Raw genomic sequence first — 24,225 nt, 5'->3', positions numbered from 1 at the left:
TGATTATTTTTGTCATTAATGACAGTTCAGTTACATATAAATTAAACATAGAAAATGTTGTAACTGCACAGCAGATCCATCCTCATTATAGGAGAAAGATAAGTTGATGTTACAGGTGTGGCCAACCAACAGAAAAATAACCTGTATTTTTACTTTCAGACTCTAACTACCATCTGGGGACTTATGCCAAATTTGGAGAGTTGTTTCACATCGTTACATAAATATACTCCCAGAATCATTTCATTTTACCATCAATGTTCCAGATTCCTCCATCACCACTCCTGAATACATCCTGTCCGACCGGCAGGACAGACTCACCAGAGGTGTTGGCAAATGGAGTTGTCTTGGGAGTCCACAACATTTACTCTGGTAGACGTCACAATGTCTCATGGCAAAAGGTCAGTCATGGGCAAAGAAACCCCCATTGATTAGTACATATCACCCTCTCTCAATTGATTGATCAGTATTTCTCCACATTGAGCACAATTTAAAAGAAGCTCTGAGCACAAAAAGGGCTCAAAATGAACGTGGGTGGGTAATCTGAATCTCAGTAACCAAAAGTGGCTGGTGGCATCACAACTAAATGAGCTGGAGGAGTCCTGATACATAGCTGCCATACCCATCTGTGACATGCTTCGGAGAGAAACTACAGGAGTGAAAAATCCCCTTGCTTTTATACTCACTAATCTACCTGACGCTGATGCATATATCCATGATATTGTATAGTATTGATAGGAGTGACCTACGCACATTCTTTGTGGAGATAAAGTCAGGTTGGTAAACTAAGGAGATTCCTTATCATGTTGTGTAGCACTGCCATTGTGCTAAATAGGATAGATTCAGAACAGAGCTACCTTCTTAAAACTGGACATATAGGGGGCACTATGGACCATCAACCGCAGTAAAATTGTATTCCACTATAATTTGTAAAATCAGCTTGGCAGGTCCCTCATGCTCTAATTACTATCAAGCCAGAGTATCAATTCTGGTTCAATGAGGAGTGTAGGAGAGAATGTCAGAAGCAGTACGAGGCATACTCCCAGATGTATTGTTAATCTGTGAAGCTAGAATACAGAACTAAATGCAGAAGTAGCATGCTACAGATGGATCTAATTGACCTCCAACCAACAGATCAGATCAAAGTTCTGCAGTACCATTGTATCTAGTCATGAATAGTGCTGGTTATAAAAACAACAAATGGAGTGGGGGGGAGAAAGTTCCATGAACATCCCTATCCTCAACGATGGGGGATCTAGCACATAAGTGCAAAAGAAGGCTGATGCATTTACAACTATCTTCAGCCAGAACTGTTGAGCTGATGATCCATCTCAGTCTCCTCCTGAGTCCCTCCCATCACAGATCCATTCAGCCGATTTGATTCATGGCACTTGATGTCAAGAAACAACTGAATGCAAGGTATATAATGTCTCAACAACATCACAGCTATAGTGCTTGAGAAGTATCTTCCAAAACCGGCCACCCTCTTGCTAAGCTGCTTCATTAAGGCAACAACACTGGCAACTATCTAAAAAACTGAATATGTCCAGTCCACACAAAGCAGGAGAAATTCAATCCAGTCAATTATTGCCCCACCAATTTACTCTCAATCATCAGCAAAGTGATGGAAAGTGTCATCAATAGTGCTATTGAGTAACAGCTACTCACCAATAACCTGTTTATGAATGCTCAGTTTAGGTTCCACCAAAATCATTAGGTCCAAACATAGGAAAAAGAGATGTGAAGTAAGAATGACTGCCTTTGACAACATCAATAGAGCTTTTTACAGAGTGTGACATCAAGAAGCCCTAGCAAAATTGATACCAGTCAGAATCAAGGGAAAAGCTCACTACCACCTGAAGTTATACCTAGCACAAGGTATAGTTCCATTCACAAATCCTTGTATAGTGAAGCCATCCGTGCCCACATGGAGGAACATCAAGACAACATTCAAACTTGAGCTGATAAATGGCAAATAACATTCATTCCATATAAGTACTAGATAACAACCATCAGTAACTAGGGAGAACCTAACTGTTCTACCTTGACATTCAATGGCATTATAGTCACTGAATTCTATCTCTTCATTCCCCCCCCCCCCAATCACCCCCCCCCCCCCCCCCCCCCCCATCAACGTCATGAATCATAAGGCTTAACTGCAACAGCCACATTAAAACTGTTAATCAAAGAGCATTAATAGAAGAGCAGGTTAGAAGTTTGTTATTCAGCAGAAAGTAACTCACCTCCTGACTCCCCAAAGCGTTTCCACCATCTTTACGACACAAGTTAGAGTTACAATGGAATTCTCTCCACTTGCCTTGATGGGTGCAGCTCCAAAAACACCCAGGAAGCTTGGTAAACCCAAAGACAAAGAAGCTCACATGATCGGAACCTCACTGCCATGTTAAACATTCGCATACTCCACCACAAGGTGTACTGCAGTGACTTGTCAAGACATTTAGAACAGAAGCTTCCAAACCCACAATCTCTACCACCTAGAAGGACAATAGCAGCAGACACATGCGAACACCACCTCCTAGAGGTTCCCCTCCAAGTCACACACCAATAAATTTCGGCCTGTTCAGCAACACCACATCCCTTGAATTAATTAAAAAGATGCTGAGTGACTAGCTATGCAGTTCCAGCGTTTTCCATTATAACCTCAGATTTAACTAGTTTTCTTTTCATCTCCATTAATTGGTCTGCAATCTCATCAGACAGAATCAAAGAAAAACAAGAAAGGCTGTTGGGCACTTATTTCAAAATATCTTGACAGGAAACAATTCCTTATTTTGCTAGTCAAAATATGCTACCCTGTACAATAGTAATAAATGAAAGAAATCTTTTTGAGTGGCATCTTCAAGACTTCAAATTACATATCAATGGTTTGCTGAAGCTTAATAAAGATTGCTCAATACAAGGAGATTAAAAATTAGGGAAAATAAATAGTTATTATTTCAGTGTAATCCAGAATATTCAATACAGATGTTACCAAATCTATAACATTCAGTACTGGGAAATACTTTGCAATACATTCTGCTCGTTTTACAACAGATGTACAGTGTTTAAGCTGAAATCCCTGGTGTGCCAATCCTCAGGCAAGTGGAAGGGTTGCCAGCGTAGCATCATTCTTTCCGATCTGTCCCAAGCACCATGACCACACAGATGCAGCATTTATACAGAGATATTTGGCATAGTGGAATTGCTCTGATTCCTACATATGTTGCAATGGGCTTGAAGGACTAATCTGTAAAACAGTAAAAAGGAAACATAATGAAAGTGAGAGGAAGCATAATGGACTCATTGTAAACTTCTTAAAAGAAAGACAAATGAACAGCTCTTTCACTGCAATAACTATGTTCCCAATAGACTCAGATGCTCCTTTAATAGTAGAGAATGCCCACAAAGGGTACAATATAAATCAGTGGCAGTGCATCTTATCTGACCCCTGCTCTGACTTTCTAATAGCGGGCTCTGACTCATGCATTTTTTGCAATTTGTGCGGACTACTTGAGACAGTTTGAGAAAACAAAGATAGTTCACTAATACACAGAAAGCAGGTTATCACTTCACTGCAGTCCAGGCAACAGGCCATGCTGGAAACCATCTCAATAATAATCCTGTTTCAGCTGGCTTCGCCCCAATTAAACAAGGCAGTTTAAGTTGCATAACTGATACACGACAGATGGTAAATAAGAATCCTGGATTGCAGTTGTGCCTTTTCCCTGCCACATTGACATTACACAGACCTATTTCAAAGGTCTTTATACAATCACAAAATTAAGAAATTAATAAACACAGGTTATAGTAGTTGCTGTCAGACATCAAATATTTTTGACCAGATAGAAACACAACTTATGCGAAGTTCTCAGCAATTAAATAATTTTGAATTTTACTGATGATAGTAAACTATACAGCCTTAAAAGAATAATGAAAAGGGGATGAACCTACACAGAGGTAACACCCACATCTGCAAAAGATGAGCTGAAAGGTGGGCAGCATGGTAGCATTGTGGATAGCATAATTGCTTCACAGCTCCAGGGTCCAAGGTTCAATTCCGGCTTGGGTCACTGTCTGTGCGGAGTCTGCACATCCTTCCCGTGTCTGCGTGGGTTTCCTCCGGGTGCTCTGGTTTCCTCCCACAGTCCAAAGATGTGCAGGTTAGGTGGATTGGCCATGATAAATTGCCCTTAGTGTCCAAAATTGCCCTTAGTGTTGGCTGGGGTTACTGGGTTATGGGGATAGGGTGGAGGTGTTGACCTCGGGTAGGGTGCTCTTTCTAAGAGCCGGTGCAGACTCGATGGACCGAATGGCCTCCTTCTGCACTGTAAATTCTATGATAAACAGATTCAACTTTGAGGCGCGATATCTTATTGTGGATGTCGGTGTGGTACTCGAGGCATTTAAGGTACTTTAGATTTTGATGGATATGCTGAGATATTTCATATCCAGAAAGACGTGCTTTTTGGGTAAATTGGACATCCTGAATTCTCCCTCTGTGTACCTGAACAGGCACCAGAGTGTGGCGACTAGGGGATTTTCACACCAGTAACTTCATTGCAGTGTTAATGTAAGCCTACTTGTGACAATAATAAAGATTATTATTATAATGATTTTCCAATCACAGTAAAACATCAGGGGCGTCATTCTCCGACCCCCCCGCCAGGTCGGAGAATGGCCGTTGGCCGCCGTGAATCCCGCCCCCGCCCCCGCCGAAGTCTCCGGTACCGGAGATTGGGCAGGGGCGGGAATCGGGCCGCGCCGGTTGGCGGGACCCCCCGCTGGATTATCCGGCCCGGATGGACCGAAGTCCCGCCCAGGAATTGCCTGTCCCGCCGACGTAAATCAAACCTGGTATTTACCGGCGGGACCAGGCGGCGTGGGCGGGCTCTGGGGTCCTGGGGGGGGCACGGGGCGATCTGACCCCGGGGGGGTGCCCCCACGGTGGCCTGGCCCGCGATCGGGGCCCACCGATCCGCGGGCGGGCCTGTGCCGTGGGGGCACTCTTTCCCTTCCACCTCCGCTACGGCCTCCATCATGGCGGAGGCGGAAGAGACTCTCCCCACTGCGCATGCGCGGGAAACTGACAGCGGCCGCTGACGCTCCCGCGCATGCGCCGCATTTCCGCGCCAGCTGGCGGGGCAACAAACGCCATTTCCGCCAGCTGGCGGGGCGGAAATCCCTCCGGCATCGGCCTAGCCCCTCAATGTTGGGGCTAGGCCGCCAAAGATGCGGAGCATTCCGCACCTTTGGGCCGGCGCGATGCCCGTCTGATTGGCGCCGTCTTTGGCGCCAGTCGGCGGACATCCCGCCGTTGGGGGAGAATTTTGCCCCAGAACTCAAGCCAATTCCTCCCTCTTGTGCCTGAAGCTCACCACAAGTCCAGTCTGGACTTGATCAAAATATCGGAGCATTCAGGAATAATTTCATTTAAAACACAGCAGCAATTTCCAAAATGTGATTCTGTAGCATTCTGACTACACCTGTTCTAATCCAGGCTTATCCACACAAATGCTCATAAATTAGTTATTGAGAAAAGATACACAGAGGACTTGCAGCTTTGACTTCCTTTATTCCAGTCAGTCTGCCTCATCCAAGTTGTTGGGATCTGGGATTCACCAGCAGAGTAATGACATTGAACATGTATTGTTCATAAGCACTGAGGAAATCCTTTTCTGTGCCCCTTTTGATGCAGTCAGATTGGAACTGGACGCAGTTGCACTGCCCTGAGAAGCAATTCACTGCACAGATTCACAAGCCAGGGGTGACCATTTAGCCTTTTCCTTTACAAATTCCTCCTTTCAAGGACTGTGAATCTCCATGAGGTGTAGTAAATGAAAATGGATATCGACATCTAGCAGGTGGCAAGAACATCTGACAAACTCTGTGCACATACAGGTTGAACCCAAGCTCTGCTGGGAGATGAACCTATGATCAGAAATGTGATCAGAGTCTATGAGCACCATACTGCCTGTTTGTGGTACAGCCTCTGAGAACGTGCACCTGCTTTCGACAAAATATTAACCATTTCCTATCATTTGATTCCTCTCAAGTTCCAAATTCACCACATTTTGCTGTTGGAGCCGCCATTTTGTATTTGACTCACAAACCTTCCAATCTGTGAAGGTGATATTTCTGTCATGGCAGCATCCTATCTGGCTGCATCACAGCCTGGTATGGCAACTGCTTGGGCCCAGGACCGCAAGAAACTTCAGAGGGTCGTGAACACAGCCCAGTCCATCACACGAACCTGCCTCCCATCCATTGACTCCATCTACACCTCCCGCTGCCTGGGGAAAGCGGGCAGCACAATCAAAGACTCCTCCAACCCGGCTTACTCACTCTTCCAACTTTTTCCATTGGGCAGGAGATACAGAAGTCTGAGAATACGCACGAACAGACTCAAAAACAGCTTCTTCTCCACTGTTACCAGACTCCTAAACGACCCTCTTATGGACTGACCTCATTAACACCACACCCCTGCATGCTTCATCCGATGCCGGTGCTTACATAGTTACATTGTGTACCTTGTGTTGCCCTATTATGTATTTTCTTTTATGTATTTTCTTTTATTTCCTTGTCTTTTCATGTACTTAATGATCTGTTGAGCTACTCGCAGAAAAATATTTTTCACTTACCTCGGTACATGTGACAATAAACAAATCCAATCCAATCCAGCAGTAATGAAAATGATCACTGCCTATTAGCTTTTCCAACATAATAACTTTAAATGCAGTGTCCTATGGTTTCTAAAGCCAATTACACTCAAGGAGTGTTTTTTTTTTGATTCCCATGCTCAAGCCAAAAAGAACAGAAATGGAAATCGCATAAGAACTATTTGATGAGTTAAAGAGTTGATAATTAAAAAATAGCAAACAAGCAGCTCAATAAATGAACATTATTCAGGACTTCTTCTTGTTATTGTGAATGATTTTGTTAACTTTCACTCCAAACAGAATAACCCTTTAACCCAGTGAAGCTGTTATTGGGAAATCAGTTTTCTTTGCTTTATCTATTATTCAGCCATTGCATTAAGTTGCCATGTTTCATCTATAACGCTTGACTGTTATTCTCTCAAATGGCAGATTCCTTATGAAATGGCAGGCCTCCAGTCTCGATGTAGGAAAGATATATTAAATTTGTTGTCAGCCAATCAAGACCATCTTGCAAAAATGGACCATCTCTGCACACCCTACCTGCTATCTCCGAAATTGAAACATTTCTTCATGCCTTTGTCCAATTTCAAATTCCCCAATGTTCTCCTTGTTGGTTAATCTTTGGAATGTTGCTGGTGCATTCTTCATTCCAAATGCAATGACCTTTAATTGATACAGACCAATTGGCAACACAAAAGCTAAAACTTTCTTTGCCTGTCTGATAAAGGTACTTGCAGCCTGATGGCACAGTGATTAGCACTGCTGCCTTACAGCAACAGGGACCCGGGTTTGATTCTAGCCTTGGGTGACAGTGTGGAGTTTGCACTTTCTCCCTGTGTCTGCGTGGGATTCCTATAGGTGCACCAGTTTCTTCCCACAGTCCAAAGATGTGCATATGAGGTGCATTGGCCATGCTAAATTGTCCCTTACTGTCGAAAAATTAGGTGGGGTTATAGCGATAGGGTCAGTAAAGACTCAATAATAATAATCTTTATTGTCACAAGTAGGCTTACATTGATTGAAGTTATTGTGAAAAGCCCCTAGTCGCCACATTCCGGCACCTGCTCGGGTACATAGAGGGAGAATTCAGAATGTCCAAATTACCTAACAAAATTAAGAATTTTTGATTTCTTATCTGCTTCTTTTTTCATTACATGTTGTGACAATTTTAAATGTGTCCTACCCAATTCACCAACCCTAGTTAATCTCTCCCTAAAGTTTGCACATAGTCCAACAATGTAGTCGCCGACCCCTGACTTGCAAATTTCTCTTTGATCCATTTAAGTGGTCCTCTCACCTCATGACCAAAAATTAATTCAAATAGACAGAATTTAGCTGATTCAATAGGCGCATTCCTAATACAAAATGGTACAAATGCAATTGCTTTATCCCAATCTTCTGGATAATCCAGGCTATGGCCCCCAACATCGGGCTGGATTCTCCGGTTCTGCGGCTATATCCGCAGGATCCGTCTGGTCTGACGACCAAAAAGTCGGTGCCACCTCCATACCGATGCTTCGCATGGTGGGGGGCTAGCAGCCACACACCCGGCTTTACCTGCAGATACAGACGCAGAATGGCCAGGTCCATGGCCGTGCATGCTCGCGGCGGTGGCCTGCAGTGACCATGCCGCACAACAGGACCCGGCCTGCCAAAAGCTTCCTCTCTGTAACCACCCCCCAACAGTCCCCCCAGCCCCCGCCAAAGCCTCCCCTGCCAGCAGAACGGTTCCCCCCCCCCCCCCCGACTGTGGCAGCGCTGGACACAGTCCGCAGCCACCACATGAGGTCCCCAATAAGTGAGAGAACACGCGCCCCACGCCATCGGGCACTTGTCCTATCAGGGGCAGAGCATCGGGAGAGGGCCTCAGGTGACATCCTAAGGCCACCCCGACGGCGGGCGCGTTATTTGGGGGGGCGGAGCATCGGGAAAACGGCGCCGCCCCCGATTCCAGTGTAAAAATGGATTCTCCGAATGATCGTCAAACGCGATTTTGGCATCAGCGATTGGAGATTCCCGCCCATGGTTTTGTGAGTTTGATGCCATCTTTGTAATGTGCCTTGTGGTGCCGGATGATACACCATTGAGTTAAATAGTTTTATTCCTAAGCTATCCATAACTTTCTTGAATTAATTTTGACATAAAATTGGATCCCTGATCTGAATGAATTTTGTTACCACAGAAAGGAGTTGATGTTTAAACATTGAATATATTCAAGAGGCAGCTAGATTTGGCTCTTGAGGAGAATGGGATCAAAGACTATGGGGAGAAAGCAGCATTAGGCTATTGAGTTGGATGATCAGCCATGATCGTGATGAATAGTGGAGCAGGCTCGAAAGGCCGAAAGGCCTCTTCCAGGACTTTCCCAGTCAAACCACAGTGCATTAGCCCAGACTGAAAACCAAATTCCTCTGGTCAATTTCACCTTCTGGCTCCTAAAGGCTCCCAGGCCCTGCAAAACAAAATCCTTTCTGTAAACATGACCACTGCAGTCAAACACACTGTAGCCCCAGGCTTTTATCCCTTAAATTGCCCCAATATCTAGAGTCCAATATTCCTAAAATCCTCCATTCATCACATATCTGTATATCAATCTACACACAACACATTCAACGATTGTACAGTAGCAAGCTGAACATATACCTTGGGCAGGATTCTCTGACGGCCGACACGAAAATTGGGAAAGGTGATGGGGTGGAGAATCAGTCATTAGGTCAAAAGTGGCGCCCACCAGAATGCCATGCTCGAGTACCTTGACAGAGGCGTCAATACGTTCTACTCTGCACATACAGTAAATGGCGTCCGCATATAATTAGCGGGCCTGACCCGGTATTCACCAGGGCTTCCGCGATGCTCCGTCTCCACCAGGAGGAATTACCGATGGTGAGTTTCACTTGTGGTTTCGAATATCAGGAAACAGGCACCGTAGCTGCCAAGGGAGAGAGAGGGTGTACGAAAAATGTCCAGCATCACTATAGTGTGCTGACAGTTGTGCTGCTGGCCTGCGGGGAGCAACTGCCAGGGCCGGGGAAGTAGCAGGGAACAGCCAGGAGGAGGGCCATGGGGTCAGGGTGGAGGGGCATGGAATACCATTGCCGCAGCCTGCAAGGCAGCCATGTGGCTCCACACGCTGCTGACTGCCTACTGTGAACTTAGTTCCACGAGTTGTATGGTAGTCCTCCCATGCCACCCCCCTAGGTATCCTCTGGCCCCAGCCGACCCATCAACAGGATGGGCGCACTCCAGTGCAACCAATGCCATCTTGTTGGCTGGGATAAGTGTGTGCGGGGAGTGGAGTGCTAATATGTGGCTGCAATTTGCCAGCCTCTCAAGTGGCAATCCCAACTCTGGCATATCCGACACCGTTTCTCATAGGAATCGTGCATGTTCCACATGGCACCAGTGCTAGCTAGCCCGTTAACGATTGATGAATTGCTGCGGGAGCTGCGCCAATTTTCCTGTCATAGAAGTCCACCGATTCTGTCCCGCCATCACACTTAGACCAGGTTAAAATTAAAGTTAATTAAAAACACAAGCCAGATCCTCTAATTTTCCAGTTAAATCTTAATAAATGCAGAAGACTCTCAGAGCTGTATTAAATCAAAGAGTGCTATTGTAGGTTAATCTCCTCTTAACATTTATGCACCAAGTTCTGACAAACATGACTGCCCTGATCTGATCACTTCTGACCATTATGTTACTCTTTAATAGTGATACATTAAATTTCCAGGGCAAACATGTAGCAAAATGTACTCTTTCCCAAATGCCAAGCACATTAACATTGAATAAGCTTGTTATGTTAAAGTATCACAATATTTATTTTCTTATTTAGCTCAGGTGATGAATATTCTTGGCAAATTTATTTAGAGAACTGATAAAATTCAATAGTAGTCCTTTCTCAGACTAAGTCGATCTGGGGAATTGATGGTCAGAGTTCACTTCAGCAGATTTTATAACTCAAAGCAACCTTCTTGATCTGAAATTATTCTGTTGTTCTGAGAGCTGCTGCATTCTTGGCAATAGTATTTCCCTAGGCTACTCTTCCCATTTATTTTCTCTACAAAGTGGAACACCAAGTTTTAAATTGAGCTATGTCAATTGTGAGCAAACCCTTGAAATCCATAATTTAAAATGAAATTTGAAAGCACTTAGGGAAGCATGGATTAGTTAACACCAGCATGGATTCACAAAAGACAAATGTTTAACAAATTTACCAGAATGTTTTGAAGAAGTGACCAGTTGGATAGAATCAATGTTGCAAATGTCATGCATAAGTGTCAAATTTGCCAGGCAGACAAAATGCACTCATTTTGAGTCGAACATGCACTTCTACCACATTAGATTAATCTTAGAAGTAGGCATCCAGACCACCTGCAAGAGCGATGGAAAATACTGAATAAGGTATTCAAATTAAGGTTCTGCACTTCTTTGAAGACCTTTTTATGATATTAGTATGTCACATTGCCTGGCCCACCATGTGCTGAACTCACTGCGCAACTCATGGTGCTGACAGGAATGAAATGTTCTTCATCAGGGCTATTCAAAATGATCATTCAGCATTTACAGGTTAGCTGCTGGCTAACATTTAGCTATTTTTTGGTTGTTTTATCATAATTATAAAATTAAGTTTGACTGCTAAGAAGAAGAAATTGCTTGTGTTGCGCTATTGTTGACTATTTGATAAAAAGTGATAGCGAGAAAAGGCTGTAGGCACTGACCACTGCAGACACTCAGACAATATTCCGGTGAGAGTGACTGCTCTTGAAATCAAGCCAGCCTATGACCAAGTGTGACATCAAGGAACCACAGCAAAATTGGAGTCAATGGGAATCAGGGGAAAAGCCTTTGGCTGGTTGGAGCCATAACTACAAAAAGGAAGATGGTTGTGGTGGTTGGAGGTCAATCATCGCAGTTCCCGGACATCACTGCAAGAGTTGCTTAGAGTAGTTTCCTAGGCCCAACACTCTTCAGCTGCTTCATTATTAATCTTCCTTCCAGAAGTGGGGATGTTCACTAATGATTGCATAACGTTCTGTTCCATTCACAACTCCTCAGGTGCTGTAGCAGTCCAGTAGCGGACCTGGACTTATCCAGGCTTAGGCTGACAAGTGGCAAGTAACATTTGCACCACACAAGTGCCAGTCAATGACCATATCCAATAAGAGAGAATCTAACCATTGCTCCTTGGCATTCTATGGCATTATCATTGCTGAAACCCCAACTCTTGCCAAAGCTAGGCAAATCTTTTAGCCTCCCTTAAATCATCACAAACCTGGGGCGAGATTCTCCAACCCCCCGCCGGGTCGGAGAATCGCCGGGGTCTGGCGTGAATCCCGCCCCCGCCGGTTGCCGAATTCTCTGGCACCGGAGATTCGGCCGGGGCGGGAATCGCGCCACGCCGGTTGGCGGGGCCCCCCCCCCGTGATTCTCCGGCCTGGATGGGCCGAAGTCCCGCTGCTAGAATGCCTGTCCCGCCGGCGTGGATTAAACCACCTCTCTTACCGGTGGGACAAGGTGGCGCGGGCGGGATACGGGGTCCGCAGGACGATCTGGCTCCGGGAGGTGCCCCCACGGTGGCCTGGCCCGCGATCGGGGCCCACCGATCCGCGGGCGGGCCTGTGCCGTGGGGGCACTCTTTTCATTCCGCCTTCGCCCGGTCTCCACCATGGCGGAGGCGGAAGAGACTCCCTCCACAGCGCATGCGCGGGGATGCCGTGAGCGGCCGCTAACGCTCCCATGCATGCGCGCCCGGCAATGTCATTTCCGCGCCAGCTGGCGGGGCACCAAAGGCCTTTTCTGCCAGCTGGCGGGGCGGAAATCAGTCCGGCGCCGGCCTAGCCCCTCAAGGTTTAGGCTCGGCCCCCCAAGATGCGGAGGATTCCGCACCTTTGGGGCGGCGCAATGCCGGACTGATTAGCGCCGTTTTTGGCGCCGGTCGGCGGACATCGCGCCGATACTGGAGAATTTTGCCCCTGATCTCTTCTGTCTGAGGAGAAGCTCCCATCTGCAAGCTGCATGATGAATGATAGGATCGGTATTTCTCTGCTTCAGGTGGAGGGCTGGTTGCCTCTATCTTACTCTCTATGTCTCTCAATTTCCTTATAATCCTCAATGTTTGATTCTTACCAATGGTAAATACATTCAAAGCTACTGATTAATAACTAGTGCCACCTAATGGTGCATGCATGCTCATAAATGCTACCATTTTGGATTTCAATCTGCAGCAATCTGCCTTCACATGGCCTTGAATCATACTTATCCTCCATACTTCTCTGCGGAACCTCTGTACATTCCTGCTACCCCTCTCTGTGTAATTGGAAATTTGTTCATTATCATTTCTCTTAAATCTCCAGCTTTGTGTGCGTTTGCAAAGAAAGGTCACCTATGTGTTTGTGCGATAGTTTGTAACGATCAGCCAAACAGCAGCTTCCCTTATCTTAGGAACATTATGTTCTTCTAGGTGAGATTTTATTCCTAATGGGATACTGTTTTTAATTCTTCGAGAAACACCACCTCTCTCAGTTTTTCAAAACCTTGCTCAAGATTCATAATTCTGTCCATCCATCAATACTATTTTTCTGCATTGATATTGTCCAAATTTCTCTCAGCCTTTGTAGCAGTTTTCTCAAAAGTCACAAAATACATGTCCTGATTGAATTTAGGCATTAAGTGAATAATCTTTGCCATATTAGATCCAGGAGTTAAAGCTGACTCATCATCACATCTCTCTGCTAATCCCTGTTTGAATGATCAAAGGGTCGGATTTACCAAGGTGCCTGCTGCACCTTTGTGGCGGCAGGAGGCGGGCCAGCATTGGCTGGTGGCAGGATCTTCTGGCTCTGCCTTTGTCAACGGAATTACCCATTAAATGCACCCTTCGCCACCGGGAAACACACAACAGGGGTGCGCCATCGGCGGGACTGGAAAGTCCCGCCAGGGTGACGGCCAGAATGTTCCAACCAAAGCCTTTTTCTGACCAGTTTGGATTTTCTGGATTCCCCCTCTCTTCAAGGCTTTCCTTTTCTTTCACCCTTTGAATTTCTAATTCAAGTTTTCTCATTTCCCTTTCTTTCTTCTTTCATTCGAAACAAATTTTCTGCATCTCTCTTTTCGTTCTCAAATTCAAATGTTTGCTTTTCTCTATCTCTTTCTTATTAGAGTTGTTTCATTTGTAACTTAGTCCTAGCTAACTGTTATTTATTTGGATTAGTCTTCTCTTTCGCAGAGTGCTTTTGTTAAACCAACACTTCAATAATTTTTTGCCTTTTTAGTGTCTACTCAAATCTATTTTCAATTTCTCCACTATCACTTTCAAATGAACCTCTGTTAACTGCTGCAAGGCACTCACAATCAGGTCTCCTCTCTCTTGAGGAATGCTTCAGCAATAGACATAGCCATTTTAACTTTTCAATGAATATTATTTAAACTGGCAAATCCCAGTGTAGTCCCAGCCTGTGGTTTTGAACCCTGAAAAGAGTCCTCAATTTGGTATGACCCCCGAGGAGACTGGTCGCTTTTTAAATTAATTTAAATGTTCAGTGACTCACTGAAAGGATCATACAACAAGATAAGTTTTAATATTTTTACTGTAACGAAAAGCTAAAAACAACATTGATATATGTTAGATATAAAAGTAGCGATATGGAATGTGTGTCCCATTTACTTTAAGGATACCTTCAAGGATAACCCAGTTAAATAAAATCAGCAACATTGTCAGAAGCACAAAGAGGGGGCTCTGATTAATGCCACCAATGATTGCGTGCTGGATGTTGGCAAGTGCAAACAGCAGTTGCCAAAACAATTTAGTATGACAAACCATTCTGTACCTGCTATGGGGAGGCTAATCTCTTCATCTATATGGACTGGCTAGCAAAGCACTGGCAGAATTGTTCAACCATATGGCGCTTCCTTTAGCATTCAATAATAGACTGGTAGCATTGACAATACATAAGTTGGGCATAAACAACTTCTTTAAAGTCATGATTGAAAATCAGCCCATCAGTTGACTCTGATTGAGCAACAGGACTGTGCAATGCAAAGTAGGGAGATGTTGACAAGGAGGTAGCATGGTGTTATTCACAATGCCTGAGAAAGGAAAATCATCATTGAGAATCTGGATTCTATTGTATATAAATAATCACAACATACTATTCATTGATGCTAGGATGTCAGCAAAACAAAAACAAATACCAACAGTGCAGATTCAATAATATGAAAACCACGACGTGTTACAGAACCATTTCTAGTAGAATTATCTCTATTGTGTGAAAGGGGTTTTTAAATACAGATGCCATTTTATCAGATTGAACAAAGATTGCCTCTGACAGAGTCTTGACTATTAATGCATACTTGAAAATAAAAAAATTATTTATTTTTTAATAAACAATTTTATTGAGGTATTTTTGGCATATAAAACAGCAACATTATACCGTAGTGTACAAAAAGCAAATAAGACATAATGCAAGCATCGGCTCCCCTCGCGCAAGAACCTGCCTAGGCAACCCCCTACTCTACGCTACCCTAACCCCGCCTCCCACCCCCCTGCCACCCCCCCCTCCCCTGCTGACATTTAATTGTCCGCAAAGAAGTCAACGAATGGCTGCCACCTCCGGGCAAACCCTCACAGCGAACCTCTCAGGCGAACTTAATTTTCTCCAGCCTGAGAAAGCTCGCCATGTCCGAAAGCCATACTTCAGACTTCGGGGGGCTTTGAGTCCCTCCATGCCAACAGTATTCGTCACCAAGCTACCAGGGAAGCAAAGGCCGGCCTGTTTCTCCTCCTGGACTCCCGGGTCCTCCGAAACCCCAAGAATTGCCACCTCAGGACCCATTGCCACCCGGGACATGATGTGTGCGAATCCCTGCCAGTACCCCTTTAGTTTAGGACACACCCAGAACATGCGTACATGGTTCGCTGGTCCTCCAGCACATCTAGCACATTTGCCTCCAGCCCAAAGAATTTGCTCATCCGGGCCACCGTCATGTGGGCCCGATGTACGACCTTGAACTGGATCAGACTGAGCCTGGCGCATGTTGTGGTTGTGTTTACTCTACTCAAAGCGTCTGCCCATATGCCATCCGCTATCTCCCCCCTGAGCTCCTCCTCCCACTTAAGCTTCAGTTCTTCGATCTGTGCCTCCTCTGCCCGCATTAGTTCTTTATAAATGTCGGAGACTATCCCCTCTCCCACCTCTCCTCTGGAAACTACCCTGTCCTGGATCCCCCTTGATGGGAGGCTTGATTGGATGGTACCAATCTGCGTACAAAATCCCGCACCTGCAAGTACCTGAAATCATTCCCTCTTGCCACCCCGAACTTCTCCTCCAACACCCTCATGCTCGGGAAGCTCCCTTCCAGGAACAGATCGCCCATCCTCGCAATCTCCGCCCTCCGCCATAATTGGAACCCACTGTCCATATTCCCCGGGGCAAATCGGTGGTTACCGCAGATTGGGGACCAAACCGATGCTCTCACTTCCCCTATATGCCTCCTCCACTGGCCCCAGATCCGTAGAGTCGCCACCACTATAGGGCTGGTGGAGTATCATGCCGGCGGGAGTGGCAGAGGCGCCGTAACCAAGGCTGCCAAATTAGCGCCCCTGCACGAAGTAGCCTCCATCCGCTCCCAAACTGACCCTGTACCCACTATCCATTTCCTTACCATGGTTATGTTAGCTGCCCAGTAGTAGTTGCTAAAGTTCGGCAACGCCAGCCCCCATCCCCTCGGTTCCTCTCGAGCATCGCCTTCCTCACCCCTGGGAACTTTCCCTCCCAAACAAATCCCAGGATAATTTTATCAAGCCTCTTAAAGAAGGACCACGGGATGAAGATGGGGTGACAGTGAAATATGAACAAGAATCTCGGCAGAATCGACATCTTCACCGTCAGCACTCTCCGCGCCAATGACAGTGGGAGCGCATCCCATCTCCGGAACTCGTCCCTCACCTGCTCCACCAACAGTCTCACGCTACTTGTATCCCTAAATATCTGAAGCTTTCCCCTACCAGTCTGAACGGCAGCCCCCTCAGCCTACTCTCCTGACCTCTCGCCTGCACTATCCACAGCTCGCTCTTTGCCATGTTCAATTTATATCCTGAGAACCAACCAAATTCCCTCAGGGTTTCCATCTTTCCGTCCATCCCCGCCAATGGGTCTGTCGCGTATAACAAGACTTTATGTTCCATTCTCCCCCAGACCAGCCCTTTCCAGTCCCTTGAAGCTCTCAGAGCAATTGCCAGTGGCTCTATAGCCAGCGCAAACAGCAGTGGGAAGAGGGGGCATCCCTGTCTAGTCCCGTGGTGCAGTCTGAAGTAGTCAGATGTCATCCTGTTTGTCCTCACAATAGCCTCTGGGGCCTGATATAACAGCCTACCCCAGTCAATGAATCCTACCCCGAACCCAAAACGTCCCAGCACCTCCCATAAATAGTCCCACTCAACTCGGTCGAAAGCCTTTTCGGCATCCATTGCTACCACTACCTCTGCTTCCCTGCTCTCCGGGGGCATCATAATCACATTGAGCAACCTCCTTAGATTGGCCACCAGTTGCCTGCCCTTTACGAACCCGGTTTGGTCCTCCGCAATCACGTCCGGTACACAGTCCTCAATTCTAGACGCCAAGATCTTGGCCAGTAACTTAGCGTCTGCGTTAATCAAAGAGATCGGCCTATAGGACCCACAGGCCTCCGGGTCTTTATCCCGTTTCAGTATAAACAAGATAGTGGCCTGCAACATCGTCGGGGGTAGGACCCCTCTGCTTCTTGCCTCGTTGAACACCCTGACCAGCACTGGCCACACTATCTCGGAGAACTTTTTATAAAACTCCACCAGGTATCCGTCCGGCCCCGGGGCTTTACCCGACTGCATGATCTTCAGGCCCCCCAGTACTACTTCGGTCCTGATCGGGGCCCCCAGCCCATCTACCAACCCCCTACCTACTCTTGGGAAGGCTAGTCCGTCCAAAAAGCACCTCATCCCCTCCGGTCCTGTGGGGGGTTCCGAGGTGTACAGCTTGCTATAGAAGTCCCTAAACACTTTGTACAGTCCTACCGGGTCCCCCACCAGGTTTCCCTCCCCATCAACTACGTTTCCTATTTCCCTAGACGCTTCTCTCTTTCTTAGTTGTCGTGCAAGCATTCTGCTGGCTCGTAAATTGCACCCTTTGCCCTTCTAAGCTTCTCTAAGGCCTTCCCTGTAGACAACACCCCAAACTCAGTCTGCAGCCTCTGTTGTTTGCTAAGTAACTCTGGCCTCGGGGACTCCGCATAGCTCCAATTTCCTTCACCAGTTGGTCCGTTTCTGCCCTGTCTGTCCTGTCCCTATGGGCTCGGGTTGAAATCAGCTCCCCTCTCGCCACTGCCTTCAGCGCCTCCCAGAGCACCGCTGCTGAGACTTCTCCAGTATCGTTTACCTGCAGGTAATTCTGCATTTCCTCTGCCCGTCACACACCGCCTCATCCACCAGCAGCCCAACTTCCAGCCTCCATTGTGGGCGCTGAAAGCTATCTTTGCAAATATGCAGATCAACCCAGTGCGGAGCATGGTCCGAGATGGTAATTGCTGAATATTCTGCACCCGTCATCCCTGTCAGCAAGTCCCTGCTCATGATAAAGAAATTGATTCGGGAATACACCTTGTGGATGTGAGAATAGAAGGAAAACTCCTTCGCCGACGGATGACTAACTCTCCATGGGTCAGCTTCATTTGCTTCATGATCCCTCTCAGTTCCTTTCCCATCACTGGCACCCTACCCGTTTTTGCACACGACCGGTCGAGGCCAGGATCAAGAACTGCGTTAAATTCCCCACCCATGATCAGTTTGCGTGAGTCCAAGTCAGGGATCTTCCCCAGCAACCTCTTAACAAAATCTACGTCATCCCAATTAGGGGCATATACGTTGACCAGGACTACTCTCACCCCCTCGAGCTTACCCCTAACCATAACAAATCTGCCGCCCCCGTCCGCAACTGTGCCCTCCACCTCAAATTGGACCGCTTGTTGATCAAGATCGCAACCCCCCTGGTCTTAATGTCGAGCCCCGAATGGAAGACCTGACTAATCCAGCCCTTCCTTAATCTGACCTGGTCAGCCACTTTCACATGAGTCTCCTGTAACATGACTACGTCCGCCTTCAAAACCCGTAAATGCGCGAACACACGCGCTCTCTTGACTGGCCCATTTAGCCCTCTAACATTCCAGGTGATCAGCCTCGTCGGGGGGCACCTCGACCCCCCCCCCCCCCCCTTTGCCGATCAGCCATCTCCTTTCTTTGGCCAGCTTCCAAGCCATGTGTCGCGCTTCCTCTGGCCCGCCTCCTGGCTGCCTCCACCCCTGACTTCCTCACTGTTACCATGCCCAATTTCCAACATTGTCAGCAGACCTACTCCCCCCACCCCGCGCTAGCAACACCACCCTATAACCTAACCTCTGACATAAACTAGCGAAATGAACACCCCCCCACCTGGCTTCCGTTGACTAGCCCACCCAGCTAGCCTGGTGGCTCCCAACTCTGGCGCCAGCAAGTCTCCCACCTATTGTTCCCTGGCTCCCCTCCCCCTGTCCCATCCACACCACTTCCCCAAATCAGCCCTGCTTGAACAAATACTCTAAACAGGACAGAGACAGCCCCAACAATAGTGCAATTTAATTCATGCAAAACAAAATAGCAGGCACTGCCAACCATTCCTATCTAAACGCAGAAAGAGATCGCAAAAATTCCCCGAAAAACACCCCCCATATCCAAACCATTCTAGCTATTCTCTTTTTCTAACAAAACTCAAACACAAAAGTGAAAAAGAGACATGAAGAGAAAAAAGACAAAAAACACATAAAAACCAAGATACAAAAGCATGAAAAAACATGCAGGCATCTCTCAGAAACAAGAGAGAAAGAATTGAAAGTTCCAACACGAGTCCAAGAGTCCTCAGCTCGGGACCAGCCCTTGCCTCTTTGCAAAGTCCATCGCCTCCTCGGGTTCCTCAGAATAATGGTGCTGGCCCTCGTGCATAACCCATAGTCGTGCTGGATAGGGCAGCCCAAATTTCACCTGCTTCTTATATAAAATCTCTTTAACTTGCCTGTCGCCTGCCCTCCTTCTGGTCACCTCTGTGCTCAGGTCTTGGTAAACGTGCAGGGTGCTGTTGTCCCAGTTGCAGCTCCGCGTGCTCTTGGCCCATTGAAGAACCCGCTCCTTATCCAGGAACCTGAGGAACCGGACCACCATCACTCGTGAGGGACCCCCTCGCCGCGGCTGCCTCACCTGCGCTCTGTGTGCCCTGTTCACCTCCGGCGGGCGAGGGGCACCTCGTTCCCCAGCAGCTTCTGGAACATATCTGCCACATACGCGGCAGCATCCAGCCTCTCGGCCCCCTCCGGGAGGCCAACGATTCATAAATTCTGCCGGCAAGACCTGTTCTCCAGGTCCTCCAGCTTTTCCAGGATCATTTTCTGTTGGTCTCTCAGCCTTCGAATCTCCATGTCCGCCGCCGTTTGAAAGTCCGCCTGCTCCTCCACCGTCTTCTCCAGCTCCTGAATCTTCTCAGCCTGGGCATCCAGCCTTTTCTCCATTCGGTCAAACGATTTCTGGAGCGGTTCCAAATGATCACTTTTCAGTGCTAGGAAGTTCTCCCGCATAACCTGCAACAGGTGCTCCATTGTCAGCTGAGCTGGCGGTGCCTGGGTCTGGACATCGGCCATATTGGTTTCCATCACAGCCTCCCCTTGGCCCTTGCTTGTCCACTTCTTCAGCTGTTCGCGATCCTTCCTCCTTCTTAGTTCCATACACCTCTGTATCGATTCAGTGCCTGAGTGCTATTACTTTCCAATCCAGCGCTTAAAAAAGTCAGGGGGAAAGGTCCAAAAGTCTGATCGGAGCGGGAGCCACCAAGTGTGCGACTTACTCCCTCATAGCCGCCACCAGAAGTCGAAAATTAAAAAATTCTTTAGATGAGTGGTGTTCAAAATGTGACAAATTGAGATGGTCCAGTCCCACAATTTCCCCTTCTCCACACCCAATGTTCTTCCTTTTTCAGCTCCTTTTCTCCCATGCCTTTTCCACAATCAGTCTGTCTCCCTGTAGGTCCCCAAGTATTTCCTCCTCTCCTCAATTCCCTCCTTCTCTATTGTCCTCCTGCTTGAAGATTCTGCCCAGTGTCATTTTCCTCTCCCTCTCCTATACCCTGTTGCCTTTCGCATTTCCCTCTCTTTCCATATTCCCATTACATTCTCCTCGTATTATTCCATTGTCTCCTCTCCTTATCCAACCTCCTCCTCTTCTCCCCATTCCTCTCCCAACCATCTCTCCCCTCTCTCTCTTGAGCCCATTTATTCAACTGCCCACTTGCCTGTTTGGCCTGAATACTGGATTTGGTCTTGACAAGAGAATAGGGATACACTTCTGTTAAGCTCCAACAGTGGAACAGAATATGTTAGCAGGAAATTTGACAGTGGAGGTCCTTTACGATCAAACTCAGTCCTCAATGAGGTAGGAATCTGGGATTGTTCCTTGATTTTTCTTTAATAAGATACGCTCTTCTTCATAATACAGGGGCTTCAGATGTCTTTCTATTGCAATTCTTATCTTTAATTTTTTTTTTGCTATTATTAGGTGCTTGAATGCAGCTGGGAAGTAAAATGTCAATCTTTCAATAAGGCCTGTCTGTCTTGAAAATAACAGAAATATGCCTTAAAATCTAGGTACCAAAAGTTCAGCTTTTAATAATTAAGGGGCAGGTCAGTGTGTAGATAGTAACCTTAATTTCAAGGTTACATTTACTGCTGGTGATACTTAGATGTTCAATTCCTGAAAATAATACATTAAACCAGCAGAGGATTTATAGAATGACATTTGGCAAAGTGGTAAAATAGTACCAGGAAATCAGGAGCAGCCTCCCACCTATGGTCATGAAACCTGACTAAAGTCGAGTCCCACTAAATAAGGATGAGACTTTGACGTGTATGGGGAGAAGGTTCTCAAAAAATACTTTACTGGAACAGTGTTAAGGGCAGCTTCAAGCTGCTTTATCATTTTCCCCATCGCTGCCACACTTTCTTTGGTTACGTAACAGGCACTGAAGTATTAAACCACCACCATTTATTTAACAGTGCATTGCAAAAGGCCACACCGGGCGAGGGCCAAGGGCAAGCTGAAAGTGAGATGTAAACAAATTACCCACCAGAAAGTAGCCACAAGAGGTTCAAACTAGCCCAAAAAAGTGTATATTTTTATCAATTTGGATCACTCCACAGAAGTCAAAAGTGTATTCAGAGATGAATGACACTCCAAAATGAATAAAGCTTATATCACACCATGAAAGACTAAAAAAAAAAATTCTGAAGATTGATTTTCTGTGCATTTCTAATCAATGGTTCTGGGATTTTAACAAAAGTCAGGTGAAATCTAATGCAGCCCTGGAAGAGGGCTGGGAGCATTGGGTGCCATTTAATCAGATAGGAAGGTGTGGAGTGGGGAGTCCTTGGGCGAGATTCTCCAAGACTGCGCCGGGTCTGAGAATCGGCGGGGATTCGGGACATTCCCGCCACACCACTCCGACGCTGAGACGTGAATCTCCGGCGACCAGAGAATCGGCACCAATCGCGCCCACGCGGTCCCTGCGGCGCCGGTCGGGGGCACTGAAAGAGGCCCCCGCGGCTATTCCCCGCGGTCGACCGGCCGAACACCCGCCGTGCTCTGCCGAGTCCTGATGGCGTGGTTCCAACCTGGTACTTCCCAGCGGGAGCTCAGAACCCGCGGCCGCGGTGGACGTCCTGGTGTGGGGGCGGGGGGGATTTGACTCCGGGGGGACCGCCACGGGGTCCAGGCCTGCGATCGGGGGCTTCCGATCAGCGGGCGCCCGCGATCTGGAATGGGCCTACATCCTTCCATGTGGGCCCGCTGTAGGTCTCCGCCATGTTGCTCGGCGCCAGCGCGGAGACGGCAACCACGCACATGCGCCAGCACGGATACGGACGTCGCATGCATGCGCTGGCGCAGAGATGGCAGTTGGGCGCATGCGCGGACCCGCGCCAGCCGTGCAGAGCCGCCTTTTGGCGCCGGAGCAGCGCGCAGCACTCCGGGGCCGTGCTGTCCCCCTGAAGACCACTGAATTGCTGGTCCAGGAGGCCCGTTGACGCCGGCCTACACCACTCCGGTGTTTATGCCGGCGTAACACTTGGCCGGGATTTCAGAGAATCCCGGCCCATGACTTTCCTGACTCCCCCAGACTAAGACAAGAGTGGGGAAGGTTGAAACCAGCCAATTGAGGACTTTAAGTTGCCAATTAGAATGTAATTCTGCTGCCCACCCCAACTGGTATTCCAGAAGCAGTGCTGTAGGCTCACACCACATGGTGAGGCCACCAGGGATACTCCGGCATCCTGCTTGCAGGCTGAGAGGAGGCCCTTCTCATCAGACACCCTCACCAACCGAAGGCCCAGCTAGTGACAAGGGCCGCTCCCACTGAATGTCATCCCTTGCCCCCACCTCACAGCCCATTTACCTCTACTGTGGATTTCCAGCTCTGCTCCTGGTCTGGGGCCTATTGCAAACCAGCATTGGCCGTTGCAGAGCCATTTCATTGGCTGGTGTAGTATAAAAGACTAACAGATGGGATTATGATAATGTTTGATAGATGATCATGTAACACTAACACAAGTACATCATGTGTTAGACTCTGTAACCTGTTGGAAGAATATTAATAAACAAGTTTGAACAGATACCAGAGTATGTGTACAGTCAGTTGAAGACCAAATCCCACGCCTAGAGTCAAAGACAGAAGAATCCAATCTCAACACGGTGGTAGTGTTAGAGACATCAATGTAAGCAGACACATTGGTGTTATGAAAGGAGCCGCAATGAAAAAACCTTTGAAAGCGGCTTTCAGAGGTTTTGGCAGGTGAAGGGGCCCACTGGAGAGATAATGGCGAGTGAGAAGTCCCTGCTCTAGTCCCTCCCATCTGACTGCTTCGAGGACCCACACAGAGCCAACAGTGGGACTTATGGAAAGGCCATTTTCTCCAACATTGAGCACCATCACGAAAAAGAGCTAAAGCTTCAAGTTAGTTCCTTTCTTTATGCAGTAGGTCCAGTAGCAGATGACATTCTCCTAAGGCAATGTGTGAAGGAGTCAGCTTGGATTTTGATTCCATTATTAAAGCCTTTGACACCTATTTAATAATTGAAGGAACATGTTTCAATTAGCACTCACAATGACTGGGGTATCAATTGAATTATTCCTAACTGAAATATATTAGCTAGTTAGTTCTTGGGACTACGGGGCAATGAAGGACAAATTAATCCATGATCACATAAATGAGGGTAATCGGGATGAAATACTCTCTGACTTTCTGTAGACTAAAGATGGTCTTATATTGGATCAAGCATTTCCATATAAAGATTATTAGATTATTATTATTTCCGTATTTTGCTTGCATTGTGGCGTCAGAACCCACCAAAGGTACCACGGCTGCCCAGCAGGAGGTGTGGAATGCTTTCAGTGGCGCAAAACTGGACATGTTAAGCATTTCTGAAAATCCAGAAATGCTTTCAAAATTGCAGACCAGCAAGTATTTTTGAAAC

General features: G+C 47.0%; 1 protein-coding gene across 1 annotated transcript in view; it reads right to left on the bottom strand.

Annotated features, from left to right (window-relative positions):
* Positions 1–2,138: 2,138 nt before the first annotated feature.
* The window catches only part of tafa4b (TAFA chemokine like family member 4b), a 549,050-nt gene continuing 526,963 nt past the window's right edge, over positions 2,139–24,225 (bottom strand). Inside the window, exon 5 of the mRNA XM_072472294.1 lies at positions 2,139–3,244. Within this exon, the coding sequence (XP_072328395.1) occupies positions 3,212–3,244 (33 nt within the window). The 3' untranslated portion in view covers positions 2,139–3,211. The remainder of the gene's footprint in view (positions 3,245–24,225) is intronic.

The sequence above is a fragment of the Scyliorhinus torazame genome, chromosome 13 (genome assembly GCF_047496885.1).
Source record: "Scyliorhinus torazame isolate Kashiwa2021f chromosome 13, sScyTor2.1, whole genome shotgun sequence".
Classification (NCBI taxonomy): domain Eukaryota; kingdom Metazoa; phylum Chordata; class Chondrichthyes; order Carcharhiniformes; family Scyliorhinidae; genus Scyliorhinus; species Scyliorhinus torazame.
This window is presented reverse-complemented; position numbering and strand designations above follow the sequence as displayed.